General features: G+C 34.1%; 1 protein-coding gene and 2 long non-coding RNA genes across 6 annotated transcripts; 1 reads left to right on the top strand and 2 right to left on the bottom strand.

The window, feature by feature from the left end:
• Window positions 1-814: 814 nt before the first annotated feature.
• On the bottom strand, window positions 815-2,626 carry LOC128132135 (uncharacterized). Its single transcript, XR_008230076.1, has 3 exons — window positions 2,516-2,626; window positions 1,591-1,669; window positions 815-1,075 (listed from the first exon to the last, which is right to left on the bottom strand). It is a non-coding gene; the product is annotated as an uncharacterized LOC128132135 (long non-coding RNA).
• A 4,682-nt stretch (window positions 2,627-7,308) lies between these two features.
• LOC111920546 (uncharacterized) lies at window positions 7,309-14,791 on the bottom strand. 4 transcript variants are annotated; one of them, XM_052768764.1, is made up of 18 exons: window positions 14,251-14,787; window positions 13,335-13,393; window positions 13,118-13,249; window positions 12,899-13,039; window positions 12,409-12,465; window positions 11,365-11,459; window positions 10,971-11,103; window positions 10,653-10,817; window positions 10,130-10,320; window positions 9,977-10,043; window positions 9,746-9,879; window positions 9,529-9,595; window positions 9,321-9,383; window positions 8,931-9,175; window positions 8,732-8,861; window positions 8,395-8,487; window positions 7,835-8,029; window positions 7,309-7,742 (listed from the first exon to the last, which is right to left on the bottom strand). In XM_052768764.1, exons 1-18 carry the CDS (start codon window positions 14,606-14,608, stop codon window positions 7,431-7,433), a joined length of 2,637 nt encoding a protein of 878 aa, XP_052624724.1. In that variant the 5' UTR covers window positions 14,609-14,787; the 3' UTR covers window positions 7,309-7,430. The 4 variants fall into 4 exon arrangements, with proteins under 4 accessions (XP_052624724.1, XP_052624725.1, XP_023771897.2 ...); XM_052768765.1 differs by having other exon boundaries at window positions 13,118-13,253; window positions 14,251-14,402; XM_052768766.1 differs by having other exon boundaries at window positions 7,594-7,742; window positions 7,835-7,968; window positions 14,251-14,791.
• An 8,317-nt stretch (window positions 14,792-23,108) lies between these two features.
• On the top strand, window positions 23,109-25,191 carry LOC111920533 (uncharacterized). The gene is made up of 3 exons (XR_002859922.3): window positions 23,109-23,591; window positions 23,957-24,066; window positions 24,173-25,191. It is a non-coding gene; the product is annotated as an uncharacterized LOC111920533 (long non-coding RNA).
• The last annotated feature ends 2,366 nt before the right edge of the window (window positions 25,192-27,557 follow it).

Here is a 27,557-nt window from a genome sequence, read left to right as displayed (position 1 = left end):
TCAAATGCATAAGGTGTTGGCAAATTTTTATGGGGGTTTCAAATGCATGAAATTCAAGAAAAAATGCTAGCTTTATAAGTATGTATGATAATGAAATGATGTGAGCCAATTATTTTACTTATTTTAAGAAAGTGATTAATACATATTATTAAATTAAATATAATTGAAAAATACCATCTAATTTAACTAGAAGGGTATTTTAGTCAAATAATATATATTTAATAAAGGAAATTTTGCATATTCTAAGGGATCATAGATTTTATTAATTTTAAAAATCCAATTTTACGAATTATAAGGTTTTTAATTTGGACATTCTGACAGAATATGTTTGAGTATGTTCAAAAATAAAAAAATTCTTGAACCATAAAATAATAAAAATATTACTGAACATATTTCTTGATCATGACTTTAAAAATTAAACCAAGTATACTATCTTATTAGATACATTTATAACAAATCAGACTTTTTAAGAATACGACTTCATTCAGTAAATATGAACTTGTATTTTGATTCTTTCATTCTTAAAAAAGTTTGATTATTTCATTCTTAAAGAATACGATTGCATTTAGTAGTTTTTTTATTCATTCATTCTTGAAGAATACTATTTGTTGAGAAGTAATATTCTTAAAAAATACAACCCACTTATCCAAAATTATTGTGAATGTATGACCATATTTGGTCAATTAGATTAAAAGAATGAGTGGTTAGGATGAATAATGACATGATGGTAATTAACTATAAAAATAATTTTTTTATATATTAAAACAACCAATACAGGTAAATTGGACATTTTGTTTAATACTAATTAGGAAAATGCATATATAATGGATACAAACCAAATTCTACTAAATTTTCAAATCAAAATTTAAAAATACAAATTACATTTTTGAAAATTAACCTTTCTGATCTAAATTAATATTCTGGTATTCTGCATGATGTTCTTCAAATAGTAGCTTCAATTGTGCATTCTATTCTTTAAGAATCACTCTCTTTTTAACGTTTTATTCTTCAAGAAAAAAAATTTATTCTGCATTCCATTGTTATGTGTTCCATTCAAGAATGAGTTTCCATTCCTCTGCATGAACAACAAAAAAATCCTTTGAAAAGAATATTATATCTATTGTCAGATTCTGTAAGATTGTGAAGAAAAATATTATAAATTAAGCATATTCAATAAGAATTTGATCAAATTATTTGAGAATGAGATAAAACAAAAACCATTTTGAGAAACAAATCATGAATCGATAATTTTTATGATATAAACGAAAATTTTAGCATAATGAAATTATAAAGAAATTAAGCATTTTGTACAAGAATGTGATCAGATTCTTTAAGAATGTAATATATATATATATATATATATATATATATATATATATATATATATATATATATATATATATATATATATATATATATATATATATATATATATATGAAATTACAAAAATTCTACAAGAATGTTATCAAATTCCTTAAGAATGAAATGAAAAAAATAAATAAATATGGGAAACAAGATCTCTAAATCTATAATTCTTGTGATATAAACAAGGATTCTAAGAGAATGAAATTATTAATAGTTATTCATACCATCGTGTTACTGTTCATCATAGACAATCATTCTTTGGGTGACCATCCACTTGACATCCAAAATCCTTGCATGGTGGACCTATTTTGTTGCAAATACACACACAATGATGTAAACTTTAGAAATTGGTATACATGTTTGTGCGACAATGGGTATATAATGTTATAATTTTCTAAATTATTGTATTTGATGTTGCTTATGATGTATATATAAAAAACTATATAAGTGGTGATGGATCTTTAAAAGACATTAAGAAAAAGTAAACACAAAAGAAAGTATCATCAAAACTTTAAAAGACAAAATGTAGAAATAGACGACATAATCAACTTAGTATGATTCTACACCTTACTAAGTATCACATCAACACATAATAAAAGGTTAGTTAACTCATAAAAATCAATAAAAATGTTTACAAAGTTAGAGCATTAGAATTGTTTTTTGGTAATACAAAAGCATGTAAGTATATCATAATTTGTTTGATAGACTTTTTAATACGGTGCAATAGGCCAGCTTAATAGCAAACACGTGGTATGCATTCTCAAATGCTAACATTTAAGATTACAAAACCAAAAACATTTTCAACAAACTAACCCTTATTATTCATGTTGATTGGTGAAAAGCATTTTCTGATTATATTTAGCAAAAACTTGAAAGCTTCATGAAAATATCGAACACAAAATCTCTACAAGAAAATAACATATACACGTGCACACTTATATTTTCATCTCGAGATTTATCCTTCGATGCTTGGTACCATTTGTACAGATCATTAAGTACAATTGTAATAATCGAATGAAATTAAAAAAATTAGCAACAATAATAAAGTTAATAAAGAGACATGAAAAAAAAATGAGCAATAAAAAACAGATCTGAAATAAGTTTATGAAGATTTAGGATTTGTATGAAAGTTTAGAACATTCAACATACCTTTTACATATCCAATCTCCCTACTTAACATCAATTTGATCCCCGTGAAAATTACGGCTCAAGAAGAAGATATTAAGAGAATGCAGTTCAGCATCCCTCTCTACATCCTTCACCCATCGTCGCTTTCACCCAAAAAGATAATTTATTCGCCCAGCATCCCTCTCTACATCCTTCACCCACCATTTTAGGGATTGTTACACCAATCAAAAACCTATGATTGGCATTCGTTTTCCTTAATGCTAGATTTTTAGTTTCATTCGTTCGTGAAGCATAGAGATAATTTATATGTGGCATAATTATTAATAATATTTAAAAATTCTATTTTTTTGTTGTTCACTAAAAATTAAATCTTCAAATCTATTTTCTAGTTGTTGAAATAGAGGACATGTAATTTGAAAATAAAAAAGAATGGTTGTTATAGATATTTTTTATGAATGCATAGTGCAATATTCACTAAAAACTCATATTCTTTCAGAATGTTTTTCAATTGTTTTACAGTCATGCTTAAGCGATTAAAAAAAAGATAAACAAGTTGTGATTATGTTCTTCCTCTTTGTTGTTGCAATATTCTTTCAGAATGCAAGTTACAAAATAACTTCATTCTTACAGAATACATCAAAAAATTATATTCTAATTTGTATTAATTTGATTTGATTCTCTGAAAAATATGTCTTATTATATAAAATATATATTGTTTTATTCTTATTCTTTAAACGTGTTTAAGTCTAATGTATTCTTGAAGCATATTTAATTCTAAAAGAATGTAAATATAATAATTAATAAAATGTATTTTAACAGAATTTTCAATATGTATATTCTAATATACCATATTCTTAAATAATGCATTAAGAATAACCAACTTTTTTTAAATGTTTGTTGGTTTTACTAATCATATTAAAGGATACGTATTAATATAAAATGTAAAATATATAATTTCATTTTTTAAATCTAATTTAATTTTTATCCCTTAATATTCTTACGTTCCATAATATATCGGTAACTAATTTGACTAATTTATTATTGTTCCATAATATATCAATAACTAATTTGACTAATTTATTATTGTAGATATTTAATGTAGTTATATTATATATGATATCCCATATTAATAACATGTATCTTAAGATCATAAACTTTTATTCTTTTTAATCAAATGGACAAGAAATGGTCATACATTCACACAATATTTGTAATTCACATTTAATCATAACCCTATATAGGGTTAGGATCAAATATGAACTATAAATATTGTATGAATGTATGATCAATTCTTGTCCATTGGATTAAACGAATGAAGGGTTGAGATATGAGGGTACATGTTATTAACATGTGATAGCATTTATTATATAATTGCATCTAATTAATTATAAGCACAAAATCATAAGAACCGTTACAAAATATATATGGAATGTGAGATTGTCATGTGATATTAATTTCAATTTTAATTATGTGCTGATATATTTTTTTTTTCTAGAGTACGTAACCAAAAAACAAGAAACATATTTCATTCTTAAATAAATAGTTTTCTTTTTTTTTACCACCTATAAATTTGATTTTTTCGTGTTCATAGGAATAATGAAAAATTAACTGGGTTCACTTCTTTTATATTATTCTTATGCTTAAGAATATTATCTATTATCAATTCTTAGGTTGGTGATAAGAATGACTAAGAATGAAATTATGGTAAGACATTCTTGTAGAATAGGAAATTAATTAGATGATTATAATTGCGTTATCTATTGAAATTCTTGAAGAAGAGTTTAAAATTATTGAAGAATAAAGCATTAATTCCAGATATATAACAAACATTCTTGAAGAGTAATTCAACTTTATTGAAATAATAAAAGAACATTTTTGAAGAATAAGACAATAATAAACGAATATTTTTGAAGAATAAGATAAAAAAAACTAATCTGATTTCGTAAATCAATTCAAATATATAAATTAATGACAAAAAAATCCACTACTAATTTATTTTAGGAGATAAAGAAGAATAAAAACAATTAACAAAAAAGTTATATGATTATTATTAAAAGAATAAATAATTGATATAAACTTCTTGTATGAATTAAGATTATTAAAGCAAAAATTAAATTGATGGAGATCATCGGTTATGTCAATCAAAACGGAATATGGCATACATAAAGCAAATTGACTATATGTTTTTTATATTTAGTTTTTTTCATAATTATAGGTTATTAAATATCATTAATTGATACAAAAAGTCAAATTACCATCTTTCCTTATCTAGATATCTAAAATCAATGGACGAGATTTGGTTATACGCTCACACAATAGATAGAGTCTATACATGAATATATATATATATATATATATATATATATATATATATATATATATATATGTGTGTGTGTGTGTGTGTGTGTGTGTGTATAAAACTTGGTTTTGTCTTAAAATTTGTTAAGTGAACATAACGTAAGTGCAAGTAAACAAATAACCATAACAAGATGTAATAAACTTAACTTAATCATATGTAAACCCAATATATTATGAACTCATATAAGTGTAAATTTATCGTAAAATCGAGACATGTATGTAGCTTCCGCCTAAAACATTAAAAATAGTAAAGGGGCCGTAAAAACTCACCCTAGTTGCGTGAATACATGTTAGGTTCGAAGATCGGGGTTTGGATCATGATTTCCTTGACTTAGAGCTTGAAGCTTTTGAACTAAACCAAAATCCAAGCTTGTTAATCTTTATGTACAGGACACAAAAATTACTTCTTTTGAACTCGAAATCTTTTATGGGACTGTTTTTGAAGTGAGGAAAAGAAAATTGGGCTCAGTGCGGCAGGGTATAGGTTCCTGCTTCTGATGGGGTTAGGAAGATTTTATTGGAGGAAGCTCACAATTCAAAGTTTTCGATCCACCCAAGGCCACAAAGATGTATGAAGAGAGAGATAATGTGGTACATAGAGAGGTGCTTGTCTTGTCGGAAAGTCAAGGCTGAATATCAGAGACCCCAAAACAAGATGCAACCGTTACCCATTACCATGTGGAAATGGGAGGAGATCGCTATGGATTTCATCACAAAATTTCCAAGGACGGCGTACGTTGTTAATTCTATATGGGTTACTACTGACAGTTTAACCAAGAGCACCCACTTCATCCTGATTAAGGAGCGTTCATCCGCATAGAAGTTAGTCGAGATCTACATCAAGGAGGTGGTTGCACAGTATGGAGTGTCGGTTTCAGTTGTTTTCGACCGCAACTTCGATTTACTTCCAGGTTTTGGAGGAAGTTCCATAAGGAGTTGGGTACTCGATTGCCTTTTCGTACCACTTATCACCCGAAAACTAATGGTCAGAGCGAGCGAACCATTCAAACACTTGAGGATATGCTACGTGTCTGTGTGTTGGATTTTGATGGGAGTTGGGATACTAATCATTTTCTAGAGGAGTTCTCCTACAACAAGAGTTACCACGCTAGCATTGATATGTGTCCCTTTGAGCTGCTTTATAGGAGGAAACTTCGGACTACGATGTGTTGGGGTGAGGTCAGTTAGTGAGTGATCGGGAGCACTGAAGTGGTGCTCAAAATCACAGAGTTGATCCAGCATGTGCGGGATAGGTTGTAGACCGCGCAGAGTAAGCATAAGAGTTGCACTGAAAAACGTTGTTCTGACCTCAAGTTTTAGGTGGGGGGTCTCATGCTTCTAAAGGTGTCTCCTTTGAAAGGTTTCATCCGGTTTCGGAAGCGGGGCAAGTTAAGCCCCAAATTCATTGGACCATTCAGGATTGTCGCCCGGGTGGGAAAGGTTGCGTATCGTTTGGATCTACACGTCGAAGTTGGCTAGATTCACAACACATTTTATGTCTCTCAGTTGCGAAAGTGTATGGCTGATGATTCTGCAGTGGTTTCCTTGAATGATACTCAGGTTGATGAGCGTCTAAACTATATGGAGAGACCGGTTGTAAATCTAGACAGGAAGACAAAGGTCTTGCGCGGCAAGGTGGTTGGTTTAGTGAATGTGCAACGCCAGCACCGGAAGGCTTCAGAGTGGACCTGGGAACCTGAAGACGAGATGAGGAAGCACTATCCAAGGTTATTTGTAGCACTGGATTTTAAGGACGAAATTTGATTCAAGTGGGGGGGAGTTGTAAATCCGTATCCATGTAATGCTTTTTCCAAGTTAATTATTTTAATTATTAATTGTGAAGGTTTTGGGTGGCCATGACGTAGTGGCTAAGGCCACACGGCATGGCAATTGTCCGATTTAGAATGTGGAGATGTGTAGTGTCACGGCGTGGCAGCCTATTTGCCACGGCTTGGGGGCATTTTGGGGCAAACCCTAGATCTTCGAGTTTGTATCCTATTTGCTAGAGTCGAGAACTTTGTGTGGATGCATTGTATATTGGAAACTCATTAATCTTTATGTTTACAATTGTGGATAAAATGTTTTACAGGTTGTTCGTGAGAAAAGCTTAGCGAGACTATACAGATGCATCAAAGATATTCATTTCCATGGTTTTGTAATTTAACTTTGATAATGTATGGTTTTAACAAACAAATGTTATTTGATGATTTCTAAGATCAAGGTTTTAATTGGTTAATTTAATCTGAAAATGAAAAATCTCTTTGTGATTTTTCAAGACGTTATATATGGACTAGGGACCAAAAATGCAATTTTTTTAAACCAGGGAGTTTTCAAAAATTAAATCAAAGCACTGGGACCATTTCTGTAATTTACTCGTTGTTGTATTATATAGAGTATTGACGTAAGAAGGAACGCAAAATGATAGCGGGGGGTAAGGAAAAGAAATACAATAAGAATAAATCGAAAGGAACGCAAAATTGTTTTATGATTATGTACATGGGTGATGGGACAAGCTTATATTCAAAAAGATCCTGACCAGGCCCATTTACAGATATTATTATGTACATGAGTTGGTGATTTAGCGGACTCTAACTTGAATAACATCACCATCTTTAAGCTTTGTGTTAGGCAACACAACCTGACCATTCACAGAAACCAGCTTGCCCTCAAGTCCAACCCTGGTGGCAGCATCTGCAGCCGTGCTCCCACTTGTCAACCGCACGATCTCACCATCAGGCCAGCACACAACTGCTATTTCTCCAAACCCAAACTGATTCATATTCTTATTCTTATTCTTATTCTTATTAGCAGTAAGCTTTGATGATTCTTCAAGACCTGCTTCAGATCGCAATTGTTCCTCCCATTGGAGCATAGTCCTCAACAGGAGCACCTAATACCATGAGCATCCATCCCATTACTTTTTAGCACAGCACATAATATTGGATACCAGATCTTAAGTCCTAATTAATGAATGGAGCATACCTTATTGTTGATACCAGCTTCCATGGGGGTAGACCAACCAGAGGTTGACCTCTCCCTCTCAGAGTTGAATGACACAGAATCAAGCTGTTTCCCCTCCGACACAGCAGACACAACATTCCAGTATTCGTTTTCCTCTGCTTCAGATAAATCGATTACTTGAATGAATGTTGGCAGCAGGCGATTAAATTGGTCTTGCTGCAGTGCACATCCACTATTATATATATATATATATATATATATATATATATATATATATATATATATATATATATATATATATATATATATATATATATATATCATCACAATTCTAACATTTTCATATAATAATTGTTGATCATGATCAACAACAAGAATGCTACTTATATTATTGTGTTGCTTATTATTCATGGTTCTGTAGTGTGATCCAAGCAGAAAGAAACATTAAACATTATTGGTTAGCAATTAGGATGTTATCTTAAGTTAAGGTGTTTGTTTATGGATTGCTTAGATTGTCTTCTGAGTTCTGAAACTCCCATCCCATGGGCCATAAGAAATAAAGAGCATTATTACATACATACCTTATGGTACATACCATCACGGCAGAGTGTATACTTCTCCAAGCAGGTACACCAATCACCATGCCCTGGTTCACACCACCATTCATCCGATACCTGAAAATAAATACTTCATGTATTGTTCTCCATTTAAACTATACAGCACAGATAATTTTTAACTAGGTTACATCATGACACAAAAGCTTCCAACCACATGATCTCATGTCATCAAATCCGGCATCACAAGTTTAGTGTTTATATATATATATATATATATATATATATATATATATATATATATATATATATATATATATATATATATATATATATATATATATATATATATATATTTCTCAACCTTTTTGTACAATCTTGCATAAGCTTCCCACCGCTTTCTTTGAGAAGAAGATCTTCTGTCCGCAACTGCTTCAGAAGCGGCGAGTACGAAGCTCGCAGCCACAAGCAGATCCCTTCCATCATCATCCACTCTGAATTGCAACAGGTGTCATCAAACTATGTCAAGCATTAATCAAAGAAAGAAACATGATTTTAAATACCTGACAATTACTGCAGCAAGCAAATGGCTTCCTTCAACTCTAAGGACCGGATGTCCTGGTTTTAGAGAGCTGTATTTGTGAAACACATCATCTTCAACTGGACTTTTATCTTCCATGTCATTCGAGAGATATGAGGATGATGTTATCTCCGAACCAATTACATTGCTCTTCGCAGGCAACTTATTACCAGCTTCTTTGTAAAGCCAATGAGCAGCAACTCCATGCTCAGCATATTCATGCATGCTCTATTTAAAAAAAAAAAAAAAAAAAAAAAAAAAAAAAAAAAAAAAAAAAAAAAAAAAAAAACTGTTTATATATATATATATATATATATATATATATATATATATATATATATATATATATATATATATATATATATATATATACCTGAGTTCTTATTTGGACTTCCAAGGGTGAGTTTTCTGGACCATGCACTGCAGTGTGCAGAGACTGTAAATATGAGAGAGTCAGAATTTGTGGGCATTGACAAGAAAAAGAGATATGAAGGAAACTACATGCATTACTCACACAAATATGAAATAGGTATACCTAATATCAGCAGCATACAAAAAAGTATACTGAGACAGATCTTTACCTGATATCCGCTTGACTTTGGATTGACAATGTAATCGTCGAACTCGCCATCAATTGGTGTCCAAAGCCTGCGGAAGATGAACCAAACAACTTTTATTTATATTACACATCTGTCACTTATTTATAAATTGAGTAAGCATTTTTTTTTCTTCTTGTCTGGGCATAATAAGTTTTAGCATGTAGTTATCCATTTTATGCTACTTATATAAAGTATAAACCTGTGTATGATATTTAGAAGACTGTAGCAACACTCGACAGCTTGTCCATGTAAAGTTCCACTTTTATCTCCAACAATTACTCTCAGTGCACGTGCATCATATACTTTATCAATGCTCACATCTTTACGATTCATCTGAGAGAAGAAACAACAGGGAATATTAGCATAAACATCTACATAACTGAATCATGTATTCTTTCTAAGACTATTTATGGAGATCGCTTATACCTACCTTACTATAGATGCTGTACAAACTTTTAAGGCGGCTAGATAAGGTTACCTCCATTCCAGGAACATAGCTGCACAGGTAAGAATGACAAGCACACGAGAGTCAAGGCAGGGTAAACAAGACTGAAGGCTAAAGATCTATCTCACATGATCTTACGAGGTTGATATAAACAACTCGCGTTCCAGTTCTTCCTCACAAACGACCAGAGATGCTAGGGCAATCCCAGCATCCCTCACAACTTTTGGTTTTGTTTGGACCTCTGAGCAAGACCCTAGATCTTGAATATAATTAATACGTTTTCTTCGATCAAGCAGGAGATCAAATGGAATAACAGCCTGCAAAAGATCCTGCGGGTTGAAAAAAGGAGTCACCAATTCATATCCTAAATATATCTAATGGAAAGTCAAACACCCAGTTGTATATATATATATATATATATATATATATATATATATATATATATATATATATATATATATAGGTAAAGGTTCAAATGAGAACCAAAAAAGGTTAAGAACCGTAAGAACCTCTAATTTTAGATGTTTATAAAGGGTTTAGGGTTCTTAACCCTAAACCCTTTATATATATATATATATATATATATATATATATATATATATATATATATATATATATATATATATATATATATATATATAAGGGGAAAGGGGAGAATTACCTTCATGCTGACTACGACATCTTCTGTTGATGCTTCATACTCAGGATTTGGTTCTGCATTTGAGCTGCTTTTGGCTGATAGTCTTCTCAGGTTGCCTACTCTGCTGCTGCTGCTGGGTGTCCACATGGAGGCCAGGTCAGATCGCATCTGCCGGAAGATCTGAGGCTGCACACACTACAGGTATTAGTTGCGATCTTATTTTAGCACATGCAACATATGATTCGATCATTAGCTGCGTAGAATGAACATTTGAGATAAATATCATGCATTAGAACACGTTCATCACTAAATTAGCTTTATAGTGTAGAAATCACTGACCTGAAGAACAGCAAAACAGAGGTCTTCGAGTTCAGCTTTTAAAGCCCAAAGGCCCAATCTGGAAGCAAGAGAGCACCAAATGACCAAAGTCTCCTGTGCTACAGCTTTAGCCTTGCCCGAGGGTAGAGCATAACTGAAAGCAAGAGAGTGTAAACTGTAAAGTTAAAGCATTGCAGTGGCCAGTGAGTGAATAACTTATTGAATAGAGTGGTAAACCTCCCTTGACAAAAACAAGAATGAATTTTCTCTACCCAAGACCTTTACCAACCAATGAACAAGAGAAGTAACAGTGAAATTAAAATCACTCAAGTTTGAAATGGAATTATCAGAGATATTTTTCTTGTACTCATCATGCAATGCAAAGATTCATGGTAGATATGGAAACAGGTCATACATGGTTCTCATGTTGTGTAGACGGTCTGCAAGCTTGATGAGCACCACACGTGGATCATCAACCATGCCCAAGAGCATCACTCGTAAATTGTTTGCCTACAAATACAATGAGTAAATCAAGCTATGAACCGACTAATGCTTTGATATTACAGAATAACAACAGATAAATTTGATTCATACTCAAATAACACCCAAAATCAACAAGAAAACCCTAATGAATTGCTAGAGATAGCCTCTCCCAAGGTATCAATACCAGATTTCACCCTCATTCCCATTATCCTCTTATATACTCTGTTGCAACAAACTAAAAATAAAATATCCCTCCCACTAAACTAATAAGATGCTCTTTACTCTGATGATTTCCGACATTACCCCTAACTAAATCGTTTGACTAGGTATAGCTACAAAGTATCTCATCTAAAAGGAAAACATGAAGATTTATAAGCATACTAAAACTAACACCTCAATATTTATGGTCTATCTTTATTTCTACTACTCTCCATTTACTTCTGATTGTTTTACTTCTTAATTTTAAATGGTGACATACTGGTATAGCAACTCTTAAAGGCTGTTTGGTAGCCTCTTACGTCTTAACCAGATTTTGATTTTTTTACTAGACTTTGATTTTTTTTTTTTTTGCTAACTATATATAAGGGTAATAGTCTATTATTTATTAATCAGACTCTGACTTTTTTGTTGACTAAATAGAAGGGTAAAATGGTAATTTTTCTTATTCAGCACAATCGTTCAACAATTCAAAGGTTGTCAAACAGCCACAGAAACCACTGATTAAAAAGCTAGAGTTCATAAAGAAACTTTATTTCTAAGAATAAGGTAAGGTCAAATGGCTTAGGGTTATGACTCCCTTTAAATTCGTAAAGAGTTTAAACACCTCTAGTCCTCTATGTGGGTGGCTTTTACTCCCTATCTACCTCAGCGGTTGTTCATCCCTATATCCAATTGTTCTTTCACAAATCACACCACACATGTTTTATGATTTGAACAGCATTTGGCAATGTCAATATTAAAATTCAAATTCACGTACCTCCTCATAGCCAAGGGTAGCCTGATTCACATTTATCCTGCGGTGTCTTCGTAACAACTGCAAGAGATATAGCGATTGATATCATTACTAGTTTATAATCTGTGGGAACCACGGTTATAAAATTAATTAAACTTTTATAATAAAAATTTATAATTATTTTAAATAAATTATTACTTAAGAGATATATCAAAATTTTAAAGTTATTATAACTTCAAATTTAACATATAATTAGAAAATGTAAATTTGAATTTTGAAATGAGTTGCCTAATATATCTACATGACACATGGCATAATAGTTTTATTAGGGTGACACTTGGCAAAAGGAAATTAAAACTATTCATTTATTAGAATAGGGATTTATTGACGTTAATTTTCACTTCTCAGTAGTCAGTAGTGGTTATAACGATGCACTGACACACAAGTATAAAAAAGTTGTTGGTTAAAATTTAAATGTAGAATTACTATAAACACCGTTTCTACTTGTCCATACCTGATTGATATAACTCAACCTGGAAACACCAGCCACCAGTTTTGCTATATCTTCACCAAACTCTCTCTCTATGTTGAACAAGCTTTCACATGTATCATCAACAACATCATGTAGTATGCCAGAAATGACAGTATCAATAGCCTGCAGCAAGTGTGATCCATTTCACACCCTGATCAAGGTCTGAGGCAATTCAACAAAGAAGAGAAATGGATTGCTTACCTTTTTCCCAGTTGAAGGAACTAACACAGCTAAGATTTTTGCTGTATCAATACAGTGGGTTAAATATGGGTCTCCTGTTTTCCGAAGCTGACCATGATGAGCTTTCCTTGCAAATGCAATTGCTTTCTGCACCTGCCTTCACAGATTTAGAATCTTTTAGGCACTACTAGACCACATTATGTGAAGACAATAGACATTACAAGTAGGGATGGTAAACCTTTGGGTCATTAAATACAGGGTACCCGGTAACATCCACGCCATCCAGTATATAAGAACCTGCAAATTCACTAATTCGGTAAGTACATAACAAACACTAGGCGCTAGTTGATTTATTCCATCGTTCTGTATAATAACTGTTGGTATATAACTTGTGAAACTGGCTACACTTCCTAGCTTATGTTATATGCATGTGTAACATACATCTCAAGTGGTTATCATGTAGATATCATTTCAGGTTATTTTGGACGCAAAATTTTCCAGACAGTGAATGTACGTTTGGTTAAGATAAGAACCAATGTGTCTGCAATATCATAAATCATAATGTTGTATTCTAGTCGCAGTTTAGTGTAAGAATCAGATTTTTTTTTCTAAATTTGGAATGTGCCAATTCTGAAGTACAAAAGTAGCCTTCTGCAGTGGAAGGGTATGTTGGTCTTATGGAAACGGGAAGCAGATGAAAAATTAGGTTCACAAGGCAAACTGGTGAGCCACCCCTTTGTGCATAGAGAATTGGAACTACCCAAAATTAATAACAAGTGACACCGTGTGTTTGCATATGAAAACATCCGAAGCACTTATCATCCTAGCTTGTGAAAACCATAATCAAATATAGAAACACATTCATATGATGAAAATTTTAACACCGCAAGAGAAAGTAGAATCAACTTGGAAATTTTATACGAAAACATAGTCGATAAGATCCTGTTTCATTATGGTGAAATGGTCGTGTTCTCATGAGGTTTCTCAAGCGTGTCTTTGGTTGCTTATAAAATATATATCCTTCAAATGATGGAATCAACTAAAAACGAGAAGATCGATTCTCATATATTTTAAACTCCGCAAGATTATCACACCTTGTACTCATAAATCACAAACTAAAAAAAGAAAGGAAGAGAAAAGGAATAAAATTTTACCAGGTTGTTCATCGACCTTAGGCCATAAAAAATCAACCTTGGTGGATAAACAAGCTCCGGACGCAATTGCGACGGCGGTGACTGCGACTTGGGTAATCGCCGACGTTACTGCCCCATGTAGAGAACCGGACCCAGCAGCGGCAGCGGCAGCGATTACATTTCCTGAGGCCAATACCGTACTTAAGGACGAAGAGACCGCGACTTTGGAAACAATTTGGTCCAGCATACACCGGAATCTCGTTGAGTTACGAAGAAAATAATTCTTCTTTGGAACTAAAAAGTGGCAATTGGAGTTTCTGACAAGGATAAAAGAACTTCCGCGACCTAACAACATCGTAGTAGTCTCGCATGAATACATCTGCTGATGCGTGTAAAATCACATAGATGATCTTTTAGCCAGCATCAGAGCAAAACACACATTTCTTCGGATTTGGATTCGTAACAGAAGGTGAATTGAAATTTGTGTGGTCTAGTTTTCTTTTGTCTCCTCCATGGTTCTTGATTTTACACACCCATATCAAGTGCGAGAGCGATAATTGACGACGGTGAAAAATCAATTAACCCCCTCGACCTCAGGAACCAGCCTACCTGGCCACACATTCTTAGGGTGTTTGGCTTTATCTAGAGGAAAAGTCTTTTTCATAAAATGTAAAAGATGAAAAAAATTTAAAATATAGTTTAGTAAAAGGATTTTAAAAGTTATTTTTAAAACTGATTTTTTTGGAAAAATCAGAAAAATATTATTTTTTTTTTAACTTTTCCAAAAAGAACTTTTGCCTCTAAAAGATAAGTAAAACACCTTGCAAAATTTCATTTGCATTCGAGTAAATTTTCTAAATTTTGGAAGGATCTCGCCACACATTTTTAGATGTCAAAAAGTTTAAAATATATACATTTTTAGGTGTGAAAAAGTTTAAAATATATATACACTAGGAAACTCACGGCCGATTAATAAGTTAGTTTTAAATGATTTCACGAAAACATGATTTATACTTTGCAATATAACTTTTTATTGAATCTTTTTTGTTCTTGTTCCTAATACTATAAGGACACAAAGGTAATTGGAATAGAAGTTATGTTTTCCTCTATGATTTATAACATTTTCCTTCCGGTAAACATCTTATACATTTTTTCTCATAACATCCTCTATAGAGTTGCTATTTTCTTTCATATCCATGTCAAACTCTTATAGATTCCAAGGTCTTTTTATAGGTGTATAAAGCTTCAACCCGTAAAAATGTTTTGTCTGATCTCCAACTACGGTTGCCTTGGTTATAAGGTTATGGGAATGAAACTCACCATAGGCGATCATGTGAGGACACTAATCTCCACCTGAAAAAATAACATTAAATGTTATTTGAAATCTATCAAAATTTTCCTAAATTTATGCAAAAAGTTAAAATACAAATTATTCTTTCATCTGTAGTCGGCTTCTTTGTAAAATTGGCTTCTTGGTAACACTAAGCAGTTGCTTTAAGAATCAAGATAGTCCTGCAATAAGCTTTAGTGTTCCTTTCAACATGTGATTTATGAATTCTATTCATTTCAACCTCATAAACATTTAAAAAAGTTGATCATACTTTATGAATCTTTATTCATTTTAACTTCACTCCACTCTGAGACTTCATCCTTCACCCCTTAAATAGTGTGAGGCATGCTTCAAGGTGGAGTGATTTCTACCAGAGGAATATGATATGGCTGCCACCCCCCCACCCCACCCCACCCCACCCCAACAACCCAAGCTTAACCCCAACCCCAACATCATATAAAAATGCATTTTCATTTTTTTCTTATTAGAACAATATATTTTTAAAATCTATTGAATTGTAGCAGCGAAAATCGATTTTATTTCGATTAATTAGATTTGTACAATAAGGAAACTTTTAGAAGTAAAATATAAGTAGGATGTTATAATAGAAAAATCAATGGAAGTACATCGCTATTTCATGCATCTAACACAACTGTAAACGCCCATAATATTTATATTATAGTTGAAGTCCTAGGATATCAATGTACATTATCCATAACCATGTAGGATCTTATAATAAACAAATGAAGTAGGATGTTATAATAAGCCAATAAAGCAAAATACATTGTTATTTTTTATCCTGAACATAATAGAAAAATATTGTATTTCCCCATGGTATTGATGCATCTGTGATCATGTAGGATGCAATAATAAGCAAATAAAGTAGGTTGCTTTAGTAAGCAAATAAAAAAAGTTTGTTGCATTTTCTTTTAATTTTCTTCAATTTCATTAATTAAACGAGTAAAATCTTCGGTTTTGCGGTTCATGTTTTTTTTTTGTCACAGATGGTTAAATGGAAAAACAGAAAACTATATTATATTCCATAATGTCATGTTTAAGTTTACACTTTAGCCTTTATATTTAAATAATACATATTTAAATTTGTGATTATTTAATTACAACCTTACATGTATCATATTGAAGTAAAAACATATAAGTTTTAACTTATCTCATATTCATTCGTAGATTCCAAGTAAACCAAAACCAAAAAAAATAAAAATGATAACTGCATGTCATTGTTTTCTTCAGGTTCGCCAGATGGCAAGACAATTAGCATGGTGGTGGAAAAATTGTCTACCAATTGTCTATCAAAGAAATCAATGGTCGTTGTTAGGTTGCAGGTGGGAATAGGGTTCAAGTCTCCGTCCTTCATTGACGGTATAATCTCATCTAACAAGTTAAACCTCATCTAACATTATCTTGTGATGAATATCCTAATGAAATTAAAATAAAAACGATTAAATGCCCAGAGTGGATACATTTATCAAATAAAGGCAACATATTATAATAGGGAAAAAGATATATTGCTTCCCTGAATCCAAGTTTGATGTGTATGAACACCTATACATTTTAAACCAAAATCATGCATGCGAGCTAATGCTAGTGTAGCACCTGGTTCCTAGTATGTAAATTTATCTAAGTGTTTTGCATTTTTAGCCTTGGACTCGGCGAGTTGTAGGCCCGACTCGCCAAGTAGAGACAGGATATGGAACACGTTTAAGTTGGCGACTCGGCGAGTCCCCGCTGTCTGATGAAACCCTAAATTTCAAGGGTTTGCACCCTATTTAAATCATCTTATGCGCCCCCAAGCTCGCCCCTTTCACCCTCAGAGCTCCCTATATCGTCCAAACCTTGTTCCTTGTGAGATTGAAGTATTTTGGTGTGTTTTCTTGAAGATTTTGAGAGAAAATGAGAGTAGATCAAGAAGAGAAGTAGGAGACCAGACATCTTGGTGTTATTTCGGTGATTTCCTTGAGGTATAACTCAGTTTCCCTCTGTTTTCATGCTTATAGTCCCTTATAGTTCCATTAAAGTCCTTCTTGAGCCATTTCCAAGCTTGATTATGAATTAGGGTTTGTAATAAGTTGATTAACCTTTAGATCTAGGCATGATTGAGCTCCAGGAGCTCGGATCTACTGCCTTTATGGAGCCATATTGCATGAAAGCCCTAGATCTACTCTTTTAGTGCATTTTGAGCCCTAAAACCTTTATTTGTGTTTATTTACACGTAAAGTTGGAAACTTTACGTGTTAATCAAGCCCTAGAAAACCAGATCTATGAATGACATGAGCTGGATTCAAGCAAAATCGAGTATATAGTATTTGCATGTGAAAGACTCAGCGAGTCGTTCATCGGACTCGGCGAGTCGAGTCGCGAGTCCCCAAGTTTTCCCATTTTCGTGTTTGCTGGGTGGAGTAGTGAGTCATGGGGTGTGACTCAGTGGGTCGGAAGCTAGACTCACTCATGAAGGAACTCGGCGAGTCAATGCCCTGACTCAGCAAGTTCAAGGCAATCTTCTTGCCTCAAGAATAGACTCGGCGAGTTGTTCATACAACTCGGCGAGTCTCGGCATAGAATGTTCTTCGGATGAAGATGAACTCGACGAGTTATTCATACAACTCGGTGAGTAAGATGAAGGACTATTGGACTTTGGTTTAGAAGGAAAACTCGTCGAGTCAATGCTTAACTCAACGAGTAGAGACGGGATTATGGTCAATCGAATAGATAGGGACTCGGCGAGTTGGCAAGCCAACTCGGCGAGTCGGGTCAACTGGAAGTTGACTTTGACTTTGACTCTTGGTTTGGTTAAGGGTAAATGGTCATTTTACCCTGAGTTCGGTTAGCAGTATTTGACTGAGTGTTTTGTGGGGATTATAGCCGGAGGATTTTCGGGGCAGCAGGAGCAGAAGACAGTCAGTTCCCACGCAGATCAGCATCTACTTTGAGGTGGGTTACCTTCCAGTAGCGGTGGGTCTACGGCCACAATGCCGGCCCACCAGTAGGAGTTGTATGTTAGATGATTGTCTTTGTGATATCATCTAGGTTTGCTACTACTTGATACGTTTATATGCTGGCATGATATGTATATGTGATAGTAGTGGAGTTCGGTTGTTAGGACCGAAAGGTAGGTCAGACACCCCAGATATGTCTGACAGTATGTGACGATATGTTTATATGCTGGCATGATATGCTATATGCGATAGTGGTAGTAGGAATGGAATAGTCCCCAAGTTCGGTCGTTAGGACCGAAGGGTAGATCGGACACCCTAGATATGTCTGATAATATGTTATGTTATGATATATGTGATAGTAGCAGTTAGGGGAGAAATAGTCCCCGAGGATCGGTTGTTAGGACCGATGGGTAGTCAGCACCCTAGAATGGCTTGACATGGGTAGTCAGCACCCCAGAACGGCTTGACACGGGTAGGTCAGCACCCTAGAATGGTCGTACCGGGTAGGTCGGGCACCCCAGAATTGCCCGACAGTATGTATGATATGTGATTGTATGGTATGTGGTATGATGGGGGAACTCACTAAGCTTCATGCTTATAGTTTTTAGTTTTGGTTTCAGGTTCCTCTTCTTCGAAGGGGAAGGAGCCGGCGCGGTAGCGGCACATCACATATACGCTTTGTATTCCGCACTATGAGATCTTCTTGGGGATTTGTACTCTGACATTATTATGTTTTATAAAATGTTTTTCCAGACACGCGATATCTTTTATGAAACGATATGCTCGATGAATGTTAATTCCAATGTTTTGCTAAGTATATATTTTAAAAATGAAATTTTTGGCTCGTATTTCTGGGACGTTACAGCTAAGTATCTTAGATTTTTTTTCAACACCAGAAGTAACCAAAGGTATAGGTATATCTCTCTCAACTCTTTAAACGCGTGTCTATAGGGGTACCATGGACAAAATCTGACCTACAATGTGAACAAGTTGTTATGGGATTAATACATGTACATGAAATAATCTTAAAATCAATATCTTTACCAAAGAGAAGCAATCAGCTACAACTGCTACATCAATCTGAAGAAGCTGAATTGGGGGTTACTTGAGGTATATTCAAATTCTTACCATTAAACTTAACAAAAAATTCTGGCCCAACAGGTTTCACCTAAACCTACTACCTTCATATGCTTAACCAATAACCCTCAAAATGAAGCATATGAAAAACATGTGTTGTCAAAATAGAAATTAATAAGTTGATCTATTTTGAAGTATGTAGCACGGATGTGAAATCATCAAATCAACAAGCAAAATTTCCAATATTGTATGTTGTTTAAATGGTTTATTGGTGTCGTCATCCTATATATGTCCCTTCCTGCATGGTTAAAAAATAAAAAGACTTTTAAAGCAATAATTTTGTATAACATGTGTAACAGAATGGGTAGGAGCCGAGATATAACTATATATAATAACATAACCACTAAGCAATATGAAAAAGTGCAACTTGCCTTCTTGATAAAAAAATGCAAGTATGCTTTAACTGTTAAGGTAAAACATTAATTTTCAACTTTAGATTTGACATGGATGCTTACACATTATACGCCAAAAGGAAGAAAAATAATGTGGGTTCAGCGCACTCAAGCAAGGTTGGTTCAAGACTATAGCAATAATGAAAGTTATGCCTCATTTCTTCAAATTTCACAACAGCCTGTAATTCAATATGTAGCTTGGTTAGTTATATTTGTAAAATACCTAACTTAAGCAATCCAATTGGTCGATATAACCAACATATTGATTGGTAGGGGTGCAAACGAGCCAAACTACTCGAGATTGGATCGTTAAAAGCTTGACTCGAAATCGATTTTAAACGAGCCCGAGCCGAGCTTGAGCTTAATATTAAGCTCGTTTATTAAACGAGCTCGAGCTCAAGCCTATTTCATTAAGCTTGATTAGGCTCGCGAGCCTAAACGAGCCTTTCTATACTATAATTTAATATTATTTATATATATTAAATTAAAAACATATTAGGGGAATTATAGATTTAGGGTATTAGTAAACGAGCTTCTTAACGAGCTCGAGCCGAGCTTAAGCTCATTTAGACACGTTATATAAAAAACGAGTCGAGCCCGAACCCAAGTCGAGCTTGTATAATTCTTTACGAGCTCGAGTCGAGCTCAATACAAGGAAGCTCGAATCGAGCCGAGCTCGAGCTCGAGCCTGGCCAAGCTCGGGCTCGGCTCGGCTCGTTTGCACCTGACTGGTAAGAGCAACAAAGAGAGCAGGGAAGCAAACAAAACAACTGTTCAATGATGGGCTTGAGATGAAGGGAACTGGAAAAGAAGATATGACAACAGTTTAACCACCTATCATATTTTACCTACCATTTATGTTCCATGTATCATCACATCAAATTAAAATATTAAATAATTTAATCATTACTCTCGATCAAGAAACTCAAACATAACTCACTTTAGAGTTTAAAATGCAAACACTCCTAAATGTCAAAATATATGACAGTATCATCATGATTTTTCTCATTAGTTGCCATTAATTTGCCTTTACAAAGTTGAGACGATGAAGCAGAAAAGTATGTACAGTTTCGTAAAGATGCAGTAAACTTTCAACTGTTGACCACAAAACCAACATGTTATGACCTAATAATAAAGCAAAAAGTTGAAAAAGAAAGCGTGAGAACATCCTTTTCCATATCCCTTTTTCCATATACTAAATCATTTTCTCTTGTAGGCTCATAAGTGATTTTTGATTGTTCTGGTGACCTAATCTGTAGCCACCTTACTTTTCTAACAAAGGAAAAATGACTCTTGAGAGTAATTAACTTTTGCGTTTGTACTCATTTGGTCCCTTTTCTTTTTTTTGTATTCAATATACCATCGAACTTGTTGTTGGTGTTTACCATAGCCCTTTTGACCGGCTTTTGACCTGTGATAGCCGGTCAAAGGGTTATGGTGAACACAGACAACAAGTTCGATGGTATATTGAGTACAAAAAAAAAAAGAGACCAAATGAGAACAAACACAACAGTTGGTTACCCTCCTGATTCATTTTCCCTTTACTCATTTACAACAAATCTCATATCATCTCCTACTGATATTAATGACTTTTATGAGATTTATTCTTGCTTCTCTTCAAAACATAACCTACGAAAGGACATTATTCATACATGTATAACTTTGTAATGCACTTGAATATTTATTAGGGGAATCTTGACTAAGCGAGCGCATTTCATGACTACATTTACATTTCCAATCAAATGATTTATCGTATCATGGATTCTAAACAAGTCTACAAACGAGTGGAATCACAAGTGCTATGATTTTTGAGTTTATTTAGCTTTAAGATCGAACTCATGGGATAAGATACAATATCAATATGTACAATATTATGGTGTATTGTACATATTGATGTTGTATCTTATCCCATGAGTTCGATCTTAAAGCTAAGTAAACTCAAAAATCATAGCACTTGTGATTCCACTCGTTTGTAGACTTGTCTATAATCCATGATACGATAAATCATTTGATTGGAAATGTAAATGTAGTCATGAAATGTGCCTGCTTAGTCAAGATTCCCCTAATAAATATTCAAGTGCATTACAAAGTTGTACATGTATGAATAATGTCCTTTCGTAGGTTATGTTTTGAAGAGAAGCAAGAATGAATCTCATAAAAGTCATTAATATCAGTAGGAGATGATGTGAGATTTGTTGTAAATGAGTAAAGGGAAAATGAATCAGGAGGGTAACCAACTGTTGCGTTTGTTCTCATTTGGTCCCTTTTCTTTTTTTTGTACTCAATATACCATCGAACTTGTTGTCTGTGTTCACCATAACCCTTTGACCGGCTATCACAGGTCAAAAGCCGGTCAAAAGGGCTATGGTAAACACCAACAACAAGTTCGATGGTATATTGAATACAAAAAAAAGAAAAGGGACCAAATGAGTACAAACGCAAAAGTTAATTACCCTCAAAAGTCATTTTCCCTCTAACAAAAGACGCACACATGTATAAAGCATTTCTTACGCTCTACATACTATATTTTCTCTTGAAGGTCACTGATCCTCCAAATGCATCATACCCCTTTAACTACATGTCGAATGTTGGCCCAAGTTATTGTAAATATGCTCCATACCCTCCTCTTCTCTTTTTAAGACCTGAAATTTCATTCGATCATGTATAGATATTAAAAAACATAAACTTTGCAATATTGTTTCACTTACCATATTAGTGTTCTCATTACCAGTTGTTTGTTCACTAACCATGAACTCTCCCCAACAGAGGTTTCTTGAAACTCAATACCAAGAATACCATCAAACAATAGAACTCAAGTTTTATCCATCAAGAAAGGAAGCAAGCAAGGCTCCATCATAAAGTAACATAAAATCCACATAAATCCTATCTTGTCATTACTAGAAACACCACCTACAGCGAGGGAATTAGCTACAGACTCTATCCGTAGCTAATCAACGACAGTTTATTGAGGGATCAGCAACGGAAAGCACAAAAATTTCAATCAAAATAATTATAGAGTTTTAGAGAGGCATTAACGAAGGATTTACGACGGATTGGTAAGATTTTAACGACAAAAATTATCCCTCACTAAACCCTCAGAAAGTAAAACCTCTTAATGAGGGAACAACGACAGAAAAAACTTTTCCTGCTTTTTTTTTCTTTACCTCGTTTTATTTTCGTTCCCTCCTATTTCTTCCAAAAGCCAACAATTTCCTCTCAAAGCCCTAAATGATAGTCAAATCTCTCCTTCGCCCTTGAAATCGCCTCCACCACAGTCAACCTGCATCGCCATCTTCGAAGACTCTCAAAGGAAAACCTAATCCGAAATCACATCCTAATTGGCTTTCTCGTTGACTTGCCTCTCAATTCCATGTTGAGTCCGATCTATTGATTCATCCTTTATTGCTGCTTCAGATCGTACATCTGCTCAGCAGCAACAGCGACATCGATCACCTGACAGGGTAGCAGCATCGGTTCTGTTGGCAGTGGCTGGAACACTGTGGTGGTCATCCCATTCAAACACTTGTTCGTAAAAATTTGATTAACCTTGAGGTAATTTTGAACTTTGTGGATGATATGCATAATTTTAGGTTACTGTATTGTGTTAGATGATAGGATTAGGTGTGAATTGATGTTCTTGCCAATTGATGAGTAAATAGCATGTACCTAGCTGAAAACAAGTAGCAATTTACTATTTATTGAACATAGTGGCTGAAAAATTTGAAGTGTGGCTGATTAGTATGCATTTTGAGCCATTGTAGTGGTAAATCCAAAGTCAAGAGGGGTATATACAAGAGACGAACTCCTTACATTCTACAAAGAAAATTACTTGTTGTAAAGTATGCATATGTAATTTTTTGTAGCCTTAATGAAATAATTTCATTAACCGATTGTATATTCAATATTATTTTCTCCAGGAAGCTTAGATAAAATTGAAAGCATGGTACTGACAAATTCAAAGATAAAAAGATATCGACAACATCAATCCCAGTTTCCTGGTCAGCCACACACCTCTGAACATTTTCAGGTCTAAATTCTTAAAAAGCTTCTTTGTCTGTCATTTATATTATGAGTAGTTAAGGAATTATTTATGATTTTGGGATAAATATTGTCGTGTTGTATTTATTCTCCAGGTTATTGTGGAAATTGTTCCTATAAACATTGTCACAAATATTTGTCACCATACCACCGTAGGGCCGTCATCGGAACACCGCTAGACCACCGTCGGGCCGCTGCCATTAGTTGGCATTTTCCTTATCGTATTCATAGCTTAATAAAACAAACATTATAACTCTCATTTTTTTGGTAATACTTTATACTTTTCCCGCTAGAATATATAAAATTTTAGTACAAAAAAATACAATTATATCTTGAAAAAATCATTTTTCTTTTTCCTAAATTTTAGATTTCTTTAAAAAAATATATTGTGTATAAAAATTATTATTAGTTTAATAAACATAATAATTTATTTTACATAGTTTAATATTTTCATGCATACATTCATTCATATTTTAACACAAAATTTATATAAAATATACAACTTAATACAGTCTTTTTTTAGTTTAATATATAAAAATTACAACATACAATAAATTATATTCTAATTCACATATTTAAAAAAGTCAAATCCAAACTCTACCACCACTACCAACTACTACTATACACACCACCACTAACCATTTGTGTCACTGTCGCAACCATCATTCTCTCCAAATCAGATATGTATATAAAATCATTGATTGACAGCTTTAATAATATATTCACAATTTAATAAACCAGTTGATTCCCTTATTCACAGTTTAATGCAAAATAATTATAAAAACTAATATATTCTTACATAGTTATACAACACAAAAAATAAATATATTCATAAGAAAATTAATACAAACATTCCTATATAAATCATTCATATTTGAAACAAAATTCATTAAAATTAACAGCTTAATAAAGTCAATTCATAGCTTAATATAATGTTACATCCGGAATGTATAAGGTACTAATCTTGTATTTATTTAAGGTTATTAGCTTTATACGGTTTAGGCTTGGACCTTTGGGCCTTTGTGTTTGGGCTGAGGAAGCACGTACGGGGGCATACCTTGCCATGTACGCTCAACGTACTCAAGGAATTAGACCGTGGAAGCCATGCACGTATGCCAACGTACCAAAGGGTACGCGCAGCGTACGCGCAGAGTCTAAAACCCTAACTTTTAGGGTTTCATCCCTATATAAAGGACATTATGCCCTTGGACCAGCCTCCCTATCACCCTTAAGCAGCCACCTCGAAAACCCTAACTCACTCTTGTGTATTGTTGCCATTTGAGAGCTTCTTTGTGTGATTTTGGTGTTCTTAGAAGAAGAGGAAGAAACAAGGATTCAAGAGGAGCTTGTAGATCCAGGAGATTGGCATCATTTGTGACTCTTTTGAGGTATCAAGTTCCAAACATGGCCATTGTATGCTTAGATTTGTTTATAGGACTGTTTAATGTCTCTTTTGGACTCTATTGTTGAGGTTGCTTGCATCTTGTTAGTTTCAGACCAAAAGAGTTCCTTTTGAGCTCTTAGAGGCATTTAGAGTCATAAAAATTTGACTTTGATGGTTAAGCCACAACCATGCAAGTGTTTGTTGGTCTTAAAGCTTGTTAAAAGGACCAAAATCATGTTTTGACCCCAACCATGCATGCAAGCACATGAAGTTTGTAACTTTATGGTTTAGGAGGTCTTAAAGGACCTGGATCTACATTTTTGACGTAAAGACTTAATGGATTAAGTCACAAATGAAGTCCCAAGGAAGTTGGCCAGTACGCTAAGCGTACACCCTGGTATGCTATGCGTACTGGGTCAACTCCCCGTTTTGGTCAAAGCCAGCGTACGTGCCAGGTACGCCGCACGTACGCATTCAAAGTGGCTATATTGGGCTTTTGGGCCTTAGAGGGTTGGGCATGTACTATTGGGCCCTATGGTCCACTGCGGAGTATGGTTCTGGGCCTGGGAATTTGAGAATTTAAAAGTACTAGGCCTTTTGGGCCATATTGGGCCAATTGAGATTATTCATTTTGGGCTAAGGATTTATTGGACTTGTGAAAAGGCCCATTTGAAGTGTTGGGACCAATTTAGAAAATTGGGCCTTAAGGAGCCTTTGATGGGCCATGGGTGCACTGGGTTTAATAAGTTAGAATTGGGCCTTAGGAATGGTTCAAGTTAGGCCAAGGGGGTAAAATGGTCATTTTACCCTAAGTAGTGTTATAGATTCTGATTAAGTATTATTATGATTATGATAGCTGGGAGTCATCGGAGCAGCTGTTAGAGGTTACTTCCCATGAGATTCGACACTCAGATTTACGAGGTGAGTTACCTTCCAGTAGAAGTGGGTCTACGGCCACAATGTCGGCCCACTAGCAGGAGTTGTTTTATTAGATGATTGTCTTTGTGATAATTATCTAGGTTTGCTACTACTTGATATGCTTTATGTGTTAGCATGATATGATGGTATGTGATAGTACCAGTAGTGGGAATTGTCCCCATGACACGGTCGTAAGGACCCGAGGGTAGGTCAGGCACTCCAGAATTGTCTGACAAGGTAGGTCAAGCACTCCAGAATTGCTTGACATGGGTAGGTAGGGCACCCAATAAATGTTTGGCAGGGTAGGTCGGGCACCCCAGAATTGCCCGACAGTATGTATGTTGTATGGTATGTGGTATGATGGGGGAACTCACTAAGCTTTGTGCTTACAGTTTAAGTTTTGTTTCAGGTACCTCTTCAGCGAAAGGGAAGGAGCCGGCACGATAGCAGTGCATCGCACACACACGATTTCCACACTATGATGTTCTTGGGATTGTACTCTGACACTATTAATATTCCACGACATGTTTATGACTTTTGATTTATGGAATATTATGATATCGATGATGTTTTTCAGTAACAATTTTACAAACTACTTAATTAAAAAATGAAATTTTTGGTCTAGAAAATTAGGATGTTACAAGTTGGTATCAGAGTCTTGGTTTGAAGGATTCGGACACACCTTCGAGGGTGTTTGGATTCAAATCGAGTGCTTGAAAAATTTTTACAAGAAAATAGTTTTCTAAATGTTTAAATAAGGAATTTTGAGAAAGAACAAGGTGTGCGATGCGTGCGACCGACCGAGCTCAAGTAAGTTTTCCACAAGATACCCATACATGTTATGTAATGATGTGATATGATTATGAGAACTGCATGCTCGATTATGGCTAAGGATTAGGAATATGCCTTATGTGCCTGCTATATGTGCTTATTGAGTTATATGCTAGAACAGATTAATCAGTAACATGATGACCTGAATAGGATATGCTTGGTATGGTTACTCAATGCTCGAATGTTGCTTGCTTTGTGCTTTTAGGAGTTCTAGTTATCATGAGCTAACTAGTAAACGAATACATTAAGTTACATATGGCGATGACTAAATAATTTCAGAAGGTTAGGTCTAGACCTATTGCGCAACTCTTGTTTGAGTCAAACCGTTGTAGGGTAGGACCTCTCAT

Source organism: Lactuca sativa, chromosome 2, assembly GCF_002870075.4.
Source record: "Lactuca sativa cultivar Salinas chromosome 2, Lsat_Salinas_v11, whole genome shotgun sequence".
Classification (NCBI taxonomy): domain Eukaryota; kingdom Viridiplantae; phylum Streptophyta; class Magnoliopsida; order Asterales; family Asteraceae; genus Lactuca; species Lactuca sativa.
This window is presented reverse-complemented; position numbering and strand designations above follow the sequence as displayed.